The following is a 13,915-nucleotide window of genomic DNA, read 5'->3' on the forward strand; positions in this document are numbered from 1 at the left end:
CGAAGCCGAGTCCGTCAAATAAAGAACACCGGCTCGAAACGAAGCAGCGTACGCGAAGAGTTCCGGGAGGCGGGCGGCAGCGGAGGAGGAAAAGGTGCTGGCGTAACGCGTGTTATATTCTAGGGCAGATATGGGAACCTGCGTGCCTTCAGATGTTGTTGAAATCCGGCTGCAACCAGGTTATCCTGGCTGAGGCTGATGGGAGTTGTAATCCAACAAGATCTGGAGAGCAACCGGTTCACCTTCCTGGCCTGAAAGGGAAATCGAGAGGCGTGTTGTGATAGCCGCAGGGCTTGTGGGGAAAAGGCATCTACTGAGCCGCCTTTTCTCTCCAAATTACAAATATCTGGAGAGAAAGAACTGAGATATTGAAAGCAAAGCAGAGAAGCTTGGAAAATGGCTTCTCAATCAGTGCTGGTAAATGCTGTATGTAAAGGTAGTAGAAGCGGCAGCTGTAACGTGTTTCAACATGATTTCATGCGGGTAGTTTTTAGACAGCAGTCACGAAATTAAAAGACGCCTGCTTCTTGGGAGAAAAGCAATGACAAACCTAAAGGTAAAGGTAAAGGTACCCCTGACCATTAGGTCCAGTCGTGACCGACTCTGGGGTTGCGCGCTCATCTCGCATTATTGGCCAACAAACCTAGACAGCATCTTAAAAAGTAGAGACATCACCTTGCCGACAAAGGTCCGTATAGTTAAAGCTATGGTGTTCCCAGTAGTGATGTATGGAAGTGAGAGCTGGACCATAAAGAAGGCTGATTGCCAAAGAATTGATGCTTTTGAATTATGGTGCTGAAGGAGACTCTTGAGAGTCCCATGGACTGCAAGAAGATCAAACCTATCCATTCTGAAGGAAATCAGCCCTGAGTGCTCCCTGGAAGGACAGATCGTGAAGCTGAGGCTCCAATACTTTGGCCACATCATAAGAAGAGAAGACTCCCTGGAAAAGACCCTGATGTTGGGAAAGATTGAGGGCACTAGGAGAAGGGGACGACAGAGGACAAGATGGTTGGACAGTGTTCTCGAAACTACCAAAATGAGTCTGACCAAATTGCGGGAGGCAGTGCAAGACAGGAGAGCTTGGCGTGCTCTGGGGGCCACGAAGAGTTGGACACAACTAAACAACGACAAGTTTTCAGACTTCTCTTCGAAGCAAATCCCAAATTTTCTTGTACCTATTTCTTATAAACCACTGCCCTTACTGTCATATAACCTTACCACATACTCTGGAATTGTCGTTTTTAGGTTTCAACACCAGAAACACAACCCTTCTGTCTCTAGCAGTTAAATCTGTTGGGACATTTACTAACTCAAATTGTTTCAGAAGCAGGTTCAAGACAGGGGGTTGTAGAGTAAATGAACATACCATGATGCAGCAAGCAGAAAACATCTTTAGCTTTTCTTAAGTGGGTGGTGGCAATAACAGTGGTTCTTCTCGGGAGGGATATGAGTGGTACAAATGCAGAAATATTTCAATTTTATGGATGGTGCACTTCAAAAAAAGTTATGTTTATATGGAAAGTGGTATACAAATAAAGTGACTGTAAGTGTCTCAGTTATCATTTGTAAAATGATAAGACTATCACAACATAGACATCTTTTTCTGTAAACTGGCATACTACTTTTTTCAGGTTCTTTTTGGTCTTGGTGGTTCTTTCTCCCAAAAATCATGATAAGGCTGTGAATATTTACCTTCCAATACATTTTTACCCCTCTCTTGAGTTACAGTAATATATTAAACAGAAAACAAATACAGTGGTACCTCTGGTTACGAACTTAATTCATTCCGGAGGTCCATTCTTAACCTGAAACCGTTCTTAACCTGAGGTGCCACTTTAGCTAATGGGGCTTCCCGCTGCCGCCACACCGCCAGCGCATCATTTCTGTTCTCATCCTGGGGCAAAGTTCTTAACCCGAGGTACTACTTCCAGGTTAGCAGAGTCTGTAATCTGAGGTGTTTGTAACCTGAGGTACCACTGTACAAGTGTTACATTTTTGTGTGTTTGTTCCCAAAGTGTGGGGTAAGCTGCCTTATAGAAGTTAAGAAAATGCTAAGAAAGCTGTAGTTCACTTTCTGCATTCTACGTGACTTGGGAGGAACAGGAGGCAAAGTGCCTTGTTTCTTGCTTCTCAACAACAAACACCCTGCTTCTTCTATTGAGAGTGGGGTGAGAAAGTGGGAGGTGAGCAGACTTCAGGCCCAGGGATCAGGTGGGCCTCCACATCTTACTATCCAGTGTTCAGGACTCTGCCAAGGCCACATTTCTCACTGGTTCTGCTCTGCACTGCCATCTTGTGTTTTTACCTGGCTGGAATGTGTCCTTGAACCTTTTGCTTGCCTGGATGGAGTGGTATTTGGCCACATCCACTTTGGCTACACCCACCCCTTGGTACCGGTAAGTGACCCCTGTCATTGTCCAAAAGGGAGTGTGGCCCTGGAGCTGAAAATGTCTGCATTTCTCTAGTGTTCTTTGGAAGTTTCCTGTTCCTCCATTTTAGTCTTATCTCAAAGTCCAGGGCCACTACCAAAATTTGGGAGGGGTGGAAGAGTCTCTTCAGCAACTTTTCAAACATGCTTTGAATGAAAATAACTACCCTCTTTTTTGCTCTGAGTGTTTGGAAACTCCTATATTGTGCAGGTTTATTTGCCAAGGAGCCAAGATCAGCTGGGACCCCTTGCCAGTGAAAACTGAGGTTTGCTGCAGTGTATTTACTTGCAGGAGGCAATGCTTCTTGAGTACCTGTATATATGCAAGAGGGCAGTCTAATTCAATTTTTGTATATTGCAACAGGTGCTGTGATAGAGGCTGTTTCTGTTTTGTGTGGGGTTCTTGCTTTGTCATTAAATTCATAGGCAATTGGGATTTCTATAAAACATTTGCTGGTTATATGATTGGGACTAAAGACTTTGAAGAACTATAACAGAGCACCTCTGTCTTTCTGACAGGCACAAATCCAGTTTCATTTTTCTGCGCTAATGCTGACTCACTTGTTGACAAGTTGGTGTACCTTGCCCTAGGAAAGAGCTGGGAAATGTTCACAATATTCCATGAGGTCAGCTGAAAAGCTTGTCTATACTCATGTGGCTTTTTAGATTTCCAAATATGAAAAGGCCCAGGCAGATTTTAGGTTTCCAAAATAGGTGTGGTCCTGGTTAGGTTGTTCTAGTTAAAAACAAGTTTCTTGAGCACCTTAAAGACAAACTGTTGTTTAAGGTTTCATGGACTAGCACATAGGAAACTGCTTTTATGGAGTTTGGTCACTGGTCCATCTAGCCCAGTATTGTCTACCCTGACTGGCAGCAGCTGTCTAGGATTTCAAATGAGTGTCTTTCCTAGCTCTACCTGGAGAGGGTTGAACCTTTTTCATACAAATCATGTGCTATCCCACTGAGCTACAGCACCTCCCCATACATATTATCAAATCCATGAAATTGTAATGTTAGTTGACATATTATGTACGTACATATGGATGGGTATTGGTGGGTAAAAACAGGGATCAAATGGTCATGAAATGCATAAAAGTACAACCTATAACAATTTAGTTAAGGGCCAAACTACACATTATGTAATTTGTACTTTAAAAAAGCATACGTAAACTTATCACCATTCTCGGGGGGGGGGGGCAATCACAGGACCCCAGTCCAGAACACGTTCCCAATGTGGATGGGGGCTCTGCACCAGTTTCTTTGTGAAAATCCCCTCCCCACTGATTTAGCTAAGCCCTGCTATGTGGCAATGTGTGGGAAAGCCTTCCTTGTGATGGCCCCTTAGCTTTGGAATTTCCTTCCCTCTAACATATGGTTTGCACCTTTACAAAAAAAAAACAAACCCAACTACTACTTTGGGTGTCAGCTGAAGACCTGGTTATTCACCCAAGCTTCTTGTTACAGTTTAGTGCCAAAACTGATGTTTATTTTAGCACTGGCTGGCTGTAAACTTATCTGCCTTCTTTTGCAGCGATTGTATCAGGTAGGTGGATGAACTGTACCTTGCTCTGGAATTGCAACTGAAATGAACAGGTAAAGAAACGCTTTAAATAAATTACTCTCTGAGGGTGCAATTTCCTGGAAGCAAATAGCAGCTGGGGGTGGGGATTTCCAGGAGGAAAGTGGTGTAGGACCACCATTCAAATCAGGAGCTCTTTTTTATATTATGGTGCTCTGACTGCTTTTTCTTCAAAGAGAAAATAGCCAGTTTAAGCATGAACAATATGCAGTTTATCCCTAAGGATCATTCACAGTAGTGACAGTAAGGAATAGATAAGGTATAGGACTCCTGGATGGTTAAGTCCTGTCAAAGGCAACTATGCGGTGCAGCGCTCATCTTGCTTTGAAGCCGAGGGAGCTGGTGTTTGTCCAGCATGACTAAAACGCTTCTGGCCGAACGGAACACCATGATGGAAACCAGAGCGCACAGAAATGGCGTTTACCTTCCCGCCGCAGCAGTACCTATATTATCTACTTGTACTGGTGTGCTTTTGAACTGCTAGGTTGGCAGGAGCAGAGACAGAGCAACAGGAGCTCACCCCATGGTGCAGATTCGAACCGCCCAAGATGCTCAGTGGTTTTAGACCACAGCACCACCCACATCCCTACAGTAAGGAATAAAATGACGTGTAATGGAAGGGAGAACTGCCCTTATTCAAGCCTAGGATGGAATCAAATATTCGAAAAATTCTAATCTAGCAACCGCACACTGACAAAATATCTTGTACCCACTTAATTATATTTTATTATAGCACAAGCTTTCATAGACAGATGTGTCTGGCCTTCATGATTAGCCTTTACTGTATGCATTAGACTAACTCTAACCAGCACATTGTTTTTTAGCACACCTGCCCTGCTGATGTAGTTTTTAATTAATCCTTAGGAATAAATTAGATGGAATGGCAGCAGACCTGGATGTCAAAGGCAGAAGGGGAGCATAGTACACAGGATACCCTCCTTCCCATTGGTACCCCTATTGCTGCACCCTGACAAGAGAAAAAATAACCTTGAAAACTGGATGGGTGGGAAAGAAAACAGCAGGCAAGGGTTAATTTAGCCCTCAAATGTTGTAAGTCCTCCCCTCTTCTTACACATCCCAAATGCCCCAAGTTGTACCCTCTGGCAGCAAAAGTAATTGGAAGGAGTCTTATCTATCAAGTCTCATCTGCCATCTAAATCCAGGATGTTAAACCTTTAGAAACAGTTAAAGGAATTCATGTTAAGGAACATGGCTGCCTAGAGCAGCCAAGAGGAAGTACCTTTTTCTGTACCCAACTTATTTCAAGAGCTGTTGCATTTACAAAGAGCTTGATTAAATTTGTAAAACTGGCACTATTTGTCAAGAGCTGCTGAAGAGCAAGCCAACTCTAGATTAGGATATGTCAGTACATGATTTATTAAGTTTTATTCGTTTAGAAAAGATTTGGGGAATCTTTACAATAGAGGTGAACATGGCAGGAGCATTTTTGTTCCCGTATTATAGTTCTGTGTATAACTTCTCTACATTTTATGGTATTTGCTTTTTCTTTTTTTTCTTTTTTGAATATCCAGAATTACAAGCAGGCATAGTTTATATATATACTATAGTAAGAAATTGTGGCAGCCTTATATTTTTCTATTGCTAGACATTAATGCAGTAGTAAAATAGAATTAACTCATCCAAACTAATCCTCTAAAATCCTAGGCCACCTAGGATAGAATATAAGAGGCAATGACTATGGGACAAATGGCTTTGAATGGACCCTGCGAGCAGACCCAAAACAGCCTATCAAAATTACAAAGACTAACCCATTTGATTCCATCATAATAAGATTATCTGATTAAATGAGCTCTTAATCCATTGAAATTTATTATGCCAGAATAAAATTTGCCAGCTTTAAGGTGCCACAGGATTTTGACATCAATGATTGCCAATGTGCCATATCCAGAGGAGTAATCATGTTCATTGCAGCAAAAACAGATTGCATTTTATCAAGCAAGGCTGCAATATAGTATAATGAAGAGAAAGATTAGGTGGAAACTATTATAACAGGAACTGGGATTATTATGGTGTATACTATCCCAGGGGCAGTACTGGCACATCCCCATATAAGTAATGAATTTTGTAATGCAGTTCAGTACCCACAAGGACATCCATCCATCCCCATTGCATAGCTGCCAAGTTTTCCCTTTTCTCGCGAGGAAGCCTATTCAGCATAAGGGAAAATCCCTGTAAAAAAGGGATAACTTGGCAGCTATGCCATTGCCAAGGAGCATGTACTGCTGTAGCTTCACCAACACAACCCTTGCGGCTCAATAGCCACTTGATCAGTTTATTAGCAGGTATTGCTACCCCTCCCCAGGTGGTGGTGCAACAGATTTGAAACTCGGCAAAGTCTCTGGAACAATTATTGGAAAAGTAAAACCACACAAGCAGCAGCAAAAAATGTTAATGCAACCTTTATTATACAGCACATCACTTCTGTGCATTCTACTCTCTATTAAAACAGACTTTCATTATAGCACTAAATGAAGTCTTGACCCACAGTCACGTCTCTTAAAATACACGCAATGGGGGAAGGGGCTGCAGTGGAGAGTAAATTAGTATTACAGAATACAAGGGAAATATTTCTCTCAATCATGTCATTTTCCATGTTATTGCACTTTTTCCTATACAGCTGGTAAGTCTGTTACCTTTGCCTTTAACACTAATATACATATGTTTTTTTAAAAATAAAAGTAGTACAAAAATCTATAGGCATTACAATGGAACTGTACAACTCTTAACTCAGGTTTCTACCTCCCCCAATAGCCAAGTTGTAACAGTTGACCATCAGTTTAATAGAACCAAAACAAAGGGAAGCATTAGAAGTTCAAGAAATGCAGTGCTATTTAAGCCCCTGAGGGAGTTTTAAATGCTGCTGTGCTCTTATTCTCTCCCTGGAGGGGGAAAAAATCATAGTATTAAAATTTAAAAAATAACAGCGAGGACAACTGGCCAGGAGACCAGTAGATACAGAGAAGGCATTATGTACATCTCTGAAAGTGAAAGCTCAACAGAGAACCACATTAGATTGGGATCCAATACTGATGGTCCTTCCATTAATGACAGTCACCCTACAAGAGCCTACATTCAAGCAGCTTCTGAGCCTCCAAATACTATCCAGGAGGGAAGGGGCTGAGAGAAGGATGAACACAAAAGTGCTAAAAAAGATAAATAGAATTCAACAAGCTAGAAGGGCTTGCATTGTATAATCAAGTCACTAGAAGTACTACAGATGGAGGAAACACACACAAAAATGGTCAGTTGCCAAACAAAAGCTCCCATAATCCACTTCACTAGACAGCAATGTGATAGACAACAGCAATGCACTAGCAAGCTGAGGGCAACACTCCAGCATCGCAACATGGCAATGTGACATTGCATTCAAGCCTTGCTTTAATTCATGTGAATCCTATGTAGTGTTTGTATCCAGAGCCTAAATTGGCCACGATATCCAAAGCAGAAAAAAGTAGCCTAGCAATTGGTCAGCTTTGAATAGCTCCATCTTTGAACCATCAGCTACTAGCACCACTATGGGTTCCTCCAGCTCTGCTTCCTGTAAGTATACTTGTTTTTGTAAACTAGTTTGATTTATCATGTTTCTAACTCTAAAGAAACCTCTCTTTTGGAGCACCTGCTTTAGCCATCAAGTCAGTGGCAACCTGTAAACGTTGCATAATACAGTTTAGTAAACAAAGTTTCCTTTTGGGTATAGAACAAAGTGGGTAATAGAGATAACTTAAGAGGCAGGTGGGGAGAGAAGAGGTATTTTGCAGTGCATAAGATAGTTGTACGTGGGCACAACAATAACTATTTTTAAAACAACAACAACCAGGAGTTGCTTCTAACAGATCTTTAGTTTAATTGCTTTTTGTCAAGTAACTGAAGTGGGATCACAGTGATAGATGCTCTGCACTCACAGCTGGCCTGAATACACAGATAACCACCACTACCCCTACCATAATACCTAGTAGTGGCATCTGTTTGCTTCTATTGAAACAGCTATGAAAAATTTTAGTGTGTTCAAAATACATACTTTTTAGGCCACAAGGGCCTAAGTAATGTAGAGAAAGCACACAGCATTGCCAAATATGAACATGTTTTAATCAAAGCCAAATGTGCTTTAACTAGAAGATCTTTAGACGACACAAAACCCATCTCTTCCCTCTTGTGAGGCATATCAGGGGGCCTGTGAAATCTGATTCAGAGCTGCTCAGAATAATTAAAATCTATGCCTAACAAAGGAGCGCATGCATGGTTGTTCATTGGGAAAGGTGTACGGAGCCATGGGGAAGACAGTCCTAGTGGAATTCGATACAATACTTCAACTCAAGTTTTCAAAAAGGCACAGGATATTATAGAGTAAGGAAGTAGCTGCTTGGGGAAAGCTATACAAGCCATTTTCAAATAGTTTATTTTTACATAAACTATATACTTTCAAAAATACTGACCTGGACCCTTCTAACTCTAAACAAGGTCACTAGCAACTGTAGCACAGAGTAAATGGGTATGAAATGAGTAATACTGTCAAATGACTGGAACAGTGGCCTAGATAGTACATAAGTGACATTTCTAAGACCTATTTGGGAATATATGTGCTTTTTTGTAAGCATGGTTGGCAACCGTTGCTGTCCATTCAAGTTGCCAGATGCTACAATTTGTGGGCAGAAGTGCGAATACGGTTTAGATCACCACATAGCAATGAATGCCCATTAAGTAAAAAGCAATCATTTTAAAAGCACAGCTTCAATTTTATTGCACAAACAGGAAGGGTTCATCTAGGCTGGCCAGTAACATTGCAAGGTCACTTTTGTCTCTAGTAGTTTATGTAAACAGGCAAGAGGCTGTAATTCTGCTTTGTGCAACAGAAGCAATGGAGTGTATGTTGCATGTTTGATTGGGCTTGGATAGCACACACTCAATTATCCTATGAAGATGAAACCAGTGCATGCCTCATTGTGTGGAAGAGGGAGAATAAGGTTTCACCCTTCACTCTCCAAACGCATGGGAGAAAAACTTTGACCTTACGCCAGTTGCATTCTCCAGCTCATCCCACACCTCTCCTCAAAACATTGTTGTACCAAGAAACTAAGTCTTGCACAAAGAAATGCAAACAAATCTCTCTCTCAGGGGTGCGTCAAGTACATGAGAAAGAGCCCCTTATTTTGCAGGTCTCTGGACCGTCCTCCCCATGTGCTCCCTGCAATGGATTCCTATATTAACATAGTCTAACACAGCCAAACAGCAAACCCTAAAGAAGGAAATGGTCAGAAATAGCAATCACGCACATCTATGGAATGATGTCAGGTCTCTCTTAGGTATTCTCCAAGGGAATGGCTAAAAAAAATAGCTGAAGAAATATTTTAAAATGCCTGTCAATAATTAGAGTTTAAAACAGTCACTGCCTTTATACTTGGGTTCAAAACAAGAAAACTGCTGTAGTTAAAAACATGGCCTGCTAGTTGTCCACTGGGTACAGGCAATAGTTAGTTGCAAGCAATTTATGTTTCAATTTTTGTATGTGCAGAGTCTCTTTAGGTGGAGTACCCATCTTGCTGTAAGATTGTAAAAATAAAAATAAAAAGGCCATCTTTGCTCAGATGTTGCAAAAATTGCTACTAAGCGTTTACCAAAAAGAGCTTGGTTCACAAGATAAAGCACAGGTAGCTTATACTTTTTTTAAAGGGCATTTCCATTGCAGTGTGGCCTTCCCCTTAAGAGAATGGATGCTTTGATCCTTCCATGTAAACATACCAAGTACTATGAAGTTAATATTAGCTTACACCCCTCAGAATCCATGCTAAGAATAGCTGGAAAACCCATCCTATGAAAGAGATACTACTTTATGTCTTCCAATAATCCACATTCATGTGTGTGACCTTCAAGGAAGCCATTGCAGACACATAGCAGACTGTAGCTAGGGATGCTGATGTGCTGGCTGCCCCAGTTATGAAACATACAGTGCTTTTCTCCTTTTACTGCAATCTGAAGGGGATAAGCAAAATCCTTTCCAGACAGCAAGGCCTGAATTTCCCATCTTTCTTGCTTTTTCAGGGAAGAGGGAAGCACTAGCAACTTGCATTAGTAGTGTATTGGGGCTGAATGTCCCTGGCTGCTATACGAGGTGGAATTTCGGTATCCTCTCACCCAAGCGACTAATTTCTGGCCAGTCTCTCTTCAGAAAAGCTACCCTCTTGAGCTGCCCACGCCAAAGTGGGGGCCGGCATTCTCACACAATAGAACAGTTCCTCCATGGCTTGTTTTTCAAGTAGAGTCATCTAATCCTTTATTCAACGGTGCTGAGTTTGACCTGCAAAGCCTGTCCATTATGTTCTGCAACGTGGGCTGGACAATGCCCAGGAGTGGGCGCTGAGAAGGGTCTCCATCCCAACAGGCTTCCATCAGCTGCCAGCATTCCTCATCAAAAATGCGAAGGCGTTCAGGGCGTACTCCTGGACAAAAAGGAGAACATGGTTATTTGACTGAAAGGAGAAATAATGCATTTGATCTTAGCTACTTCAGCTTTAACTACACTAGTCACAGACGTAAGTTGTTTACCTGGCCCATCTGGAAAGAAACCAGACTCAAGCTTCCAATTATGAACAAGGCTCTGAATCAATACAATATGTATAAATACTGACTTACACAAAGTAGGGTGCACTGGGAAGGTATGGCTCTTTACTCATGGAAACTGCTGTTGTGACCACCAAAGTGTTGCTAGCATTATACTGTTCACATGAGTTGACCACTTATAAGCCATTTTTCATATGTTGTAATGGTTCTGAAACCTAAAAATCAACACTTCAATACATGTCAAGACTGCAGCCCCAAGCGCACTTACTTGGGAGCAAATCCTACTGAACTGAGTAGACATGTATAGAATTGCACTGTTTAGTTGTACTACAGGTGCTAATCCTGTTTTTTCATGAGATACTATGAACTGTAAATTAATAATAATAATAATTTATTATTTGTACCCCACCCATCCAGCTGGGTTTCCCCAGCCACTCTGGGCGGCTTCCAACAAAGATTAAAATACATTAAAATGTCACACATTAAAAACTTCCCTAAACACAACCACCATTATCCATAAGGCAGGGAAGCTTTCAAATTAAGTATGAACTTCATCTTGGGAGGTCATGTTCAGGGAAACTTGAAAATAAGCATAAAGTTAAAAGGATACATTTTAATAACAAAAGGAACTACGGTATGCAGGAGGCTCCACTAATTTAGGTAGCAACTAATAGAGCCCATTGTCCAAAGAACGAAGCATGTTCACAGATTTTCTATTTTAGATTCCCAATACTCCAAGCACTGCAAATTCTCAAACACTTTAAGGTGATTTAAGATATTGCTGGTTTGTTGTTGTTGTTGTTTTTTAAAAAAGAAAAGCACTTAAGCATTAGTCATGCGTGTATGTTTTTGAAAGGATCAGATTGCTGTTGCCTTGCTCCAAGAAACTGCTGGTTGTATCTAGTTTGAAGATCTTTAGATGTCTCATTTCCATACGAACATAATACCAGGAGTTGAAATCCTGGTTCTCTGTCAACATCTGGAACAGCAGTGTTGTCATTCGTATCTGGCCTATATTTCTGTCATAGCCCTCATAGCAACTTATAATACAGACCCTAGAGTTCTCCACCAGTTTTCTGCAATTGACACAGACACTTGGGAGAGTTAGTTCTAAACATTATGTTACAGGACCTTCCTTAAATCACACACACTGCTATGCTTTGCAGTACAATTCTAGGCATGTTTACTCAGAAGCAAGTCTCCCTGGGCAGTTTTAAACTGAAAAGATCCACTAGTGCAAGGCCTTTGGGCTGTGCAAAGGAACTTCGCCTCCATAACTCTGTTCTAGGTTCCTCTCCAACCCTCAGGAGTAGATTGAGGGAGGGGAAGTTCCATTGTGCAAGAAGAAATCCGTGCACTAGAACAGAGCTATGTAGTTGGATACCGCCCCCTGAGTTCAGTGCAACTTACTCCCAGGTAAGTGTGCGTAAGACTGCAGCCAGAATTTTTATGCGTTCTAAGCTATCAACAGTAGCCCAGAAACCACAGACTAAAGCAGGCATAGGCAACCTTGGCTCTCCAGATGTTTTGGAACTACAACTCCCATGATCCCTAGCTAACGGGGCCAGTGGTCAGGGATCTTGGGAGTTGTAGTTCCAAAACATCTGGAGAGCCAAGGTTGCCTATGCCTGGACTAAAGGAACTGCTCATTCTCCCATTTCTCTCAGCCCATCTAATCTGCTTCAAGTTTTCAGCCACTGTGAAAATAAAGACAACAGCACCAGGAGATGCAAAGACATGAGCACTCCAGTACTTATCTAGCTTCTCCTGAAAATGCAGAGGATGTAAAGATTTAGTGGAATGGCTTGTTCACTTAGGATAGTTGCTCCAAAAGCATTTAGTCAAAGCAAATTTCTCTATGCAAACTTGCTTCAAATGTTGGAAGTCTGCTACAAAGCAGCTCACTCACATAAAAAACACTGCATTGGAGCTCTTTGTGCCTTCTTCAGTCTTGTTTAGGAACAGCAGCTGCACAGCACTGAAGGTTTCTGAAGCTGCCATGAGTTTCAAGGGCTGGCTTGTGTGACAGCACAGAGGACTGTGGTCGGAAGAAAGAGACCCAAAGTCCCACCACGAGAGCAGAACTTGACATGCAGTCATTTAGATCAGGAACATTAGATATAGTGTCCATCCCTTCACAACACTGCATTATGTGTTTTGTGTTGCAGACATGCCTACCTTTTCGTACATGGTTCCAAAGGTGGTCCTTGCTTGCACATCTCTCAAAAGCCTCTGGTAACTTGACTTGACCCGAACAGATGTACCAGAACAAGATGCCAAATGCATATACATCCACAGAATTATCATATTTCCCTGTGGCAGATGAGCGAGAGATACTGGTTGAAGACTAGAAATTCAGTTCCATTAAGCATAAGATTGTAGTCAGGAAAATAGCAGCACACTGGGTCACTGGGGACTTCAACACAACCTAGAGCTTAGTTAAGGCAAGTTTATTTTCAGCAAGGCTACTACTCTTAAATGCTCCTGCTTGGGACAAAAGTACAGTCAAATGCTCTTCCCACAGAAGTCCACTGGATCAAGTGAGGCGCCACCATGTCTTTGATGCTCTGATGTCCATCCTGGAACCTGGTGACAGTGACAGTTCCTTCTCATCTGATCTTGTGGAGTCATATGGGAAGAATATTAAGATGTTCTTCAGGGGTGTGGCACTCGCCATACAGCTACTACGCAATACAGTGGGAGTTAGCTACACAGTTTGTGGAGGGGAGAAAGGGATATCATATCACTAGCACTGAATTAAATCATTTCCTATATGTTCCCCATAACCACCAAGGATCAATATCAAGGGCACCTTTAGTTATAACATTTGTGGGAGTGGCAAATGAAGATGATGGACTATGCTGAACTGGCAAAGCTAACCTATGAGGTCCGAAATCAGGGTGAGACAAACTTCCAGAGAGAGTGGAGCAAATTTATTGACTATATTAATATGAACTGTAAAAGTCTGAAGACACTTGCAGGATTGAAATAAATCCTACAACGTGGACTTGATTTATATAAAGGAACTGTGAGATTTGGATAGGGGAAAGAAAACCGAATGGTGGGAGGGAGGGGAGTCACAAGCTCAGCAGAGCGAAGGGAAATGAGATGGGCAAATATATGTGGAAATGTATTTTGTTTTGTTTAATTGGAAATTTAATAAAAAGTATATATAAAAATAACATTTGTGTCAGTTCAACTATATGAGCACGAAGAGGTATTCTCTGTGGCCATCCCCACCAAATTAGGAAAATTCCCCCTCCATGTAGACTTGATGAAGCCCAAGTGTGAGCACTTTTACGAAGCTTTGTAAGAGCTGTTTGGGCTTT

General features: G+C 41.7%; 1 protein-coding gene across 3 annotated transcripts in view; it reads right to left on the reverse strand.

Moving 5' to 3' along the window:
- Positions 1-6,415: 6,415 nt before the first annotated feature.
- Positions 6,416-13,915, reverse strand: part of DSTYK (dual serine/threonine and tyrosine protein kinase) — a 35,591-nt gene continuing 28,091 nt past the window's right edge. Inside the window, exons 12-13 of one of the 3 annotated variants that reach the window (XM_035121531.2) lie at positions 12,765-12,899; positions 6,416-10,465 (exon numbers count right to left, since the gene is read on the reverse strand). In XM_035121531.2, the coding sequence (XP_034977422.2) occupies positions 10,278-10,465; positions 12,765-12,899 (323 nt within the window). In that variant the 3' untranslated portion in view covers positions 6,416-10,277. Of the gene's footprint in view, positions 13,294-13,915 lie in introns of all 3 variants that reach the window. The other 2 variants (XM_060277092.1, XM_060277093.1) reach the window with 2 other exon arrangements.

The sequence above is a fragment of the Zootoca vivipara genome, chromosome 7 (genome assembly GCF_963506605.1).
Source record: "Zootoca vivipara chromosome 7, rZooViv1.1, whole genome shotgun sequence".
NCBI classification, from domain to species: domain Eukaryota; kingdom Metazoa; phylum Chordata; class Lepidosauria; order Squamata; family Lacertidae; genus Zootoca; species Zootoca vivipara.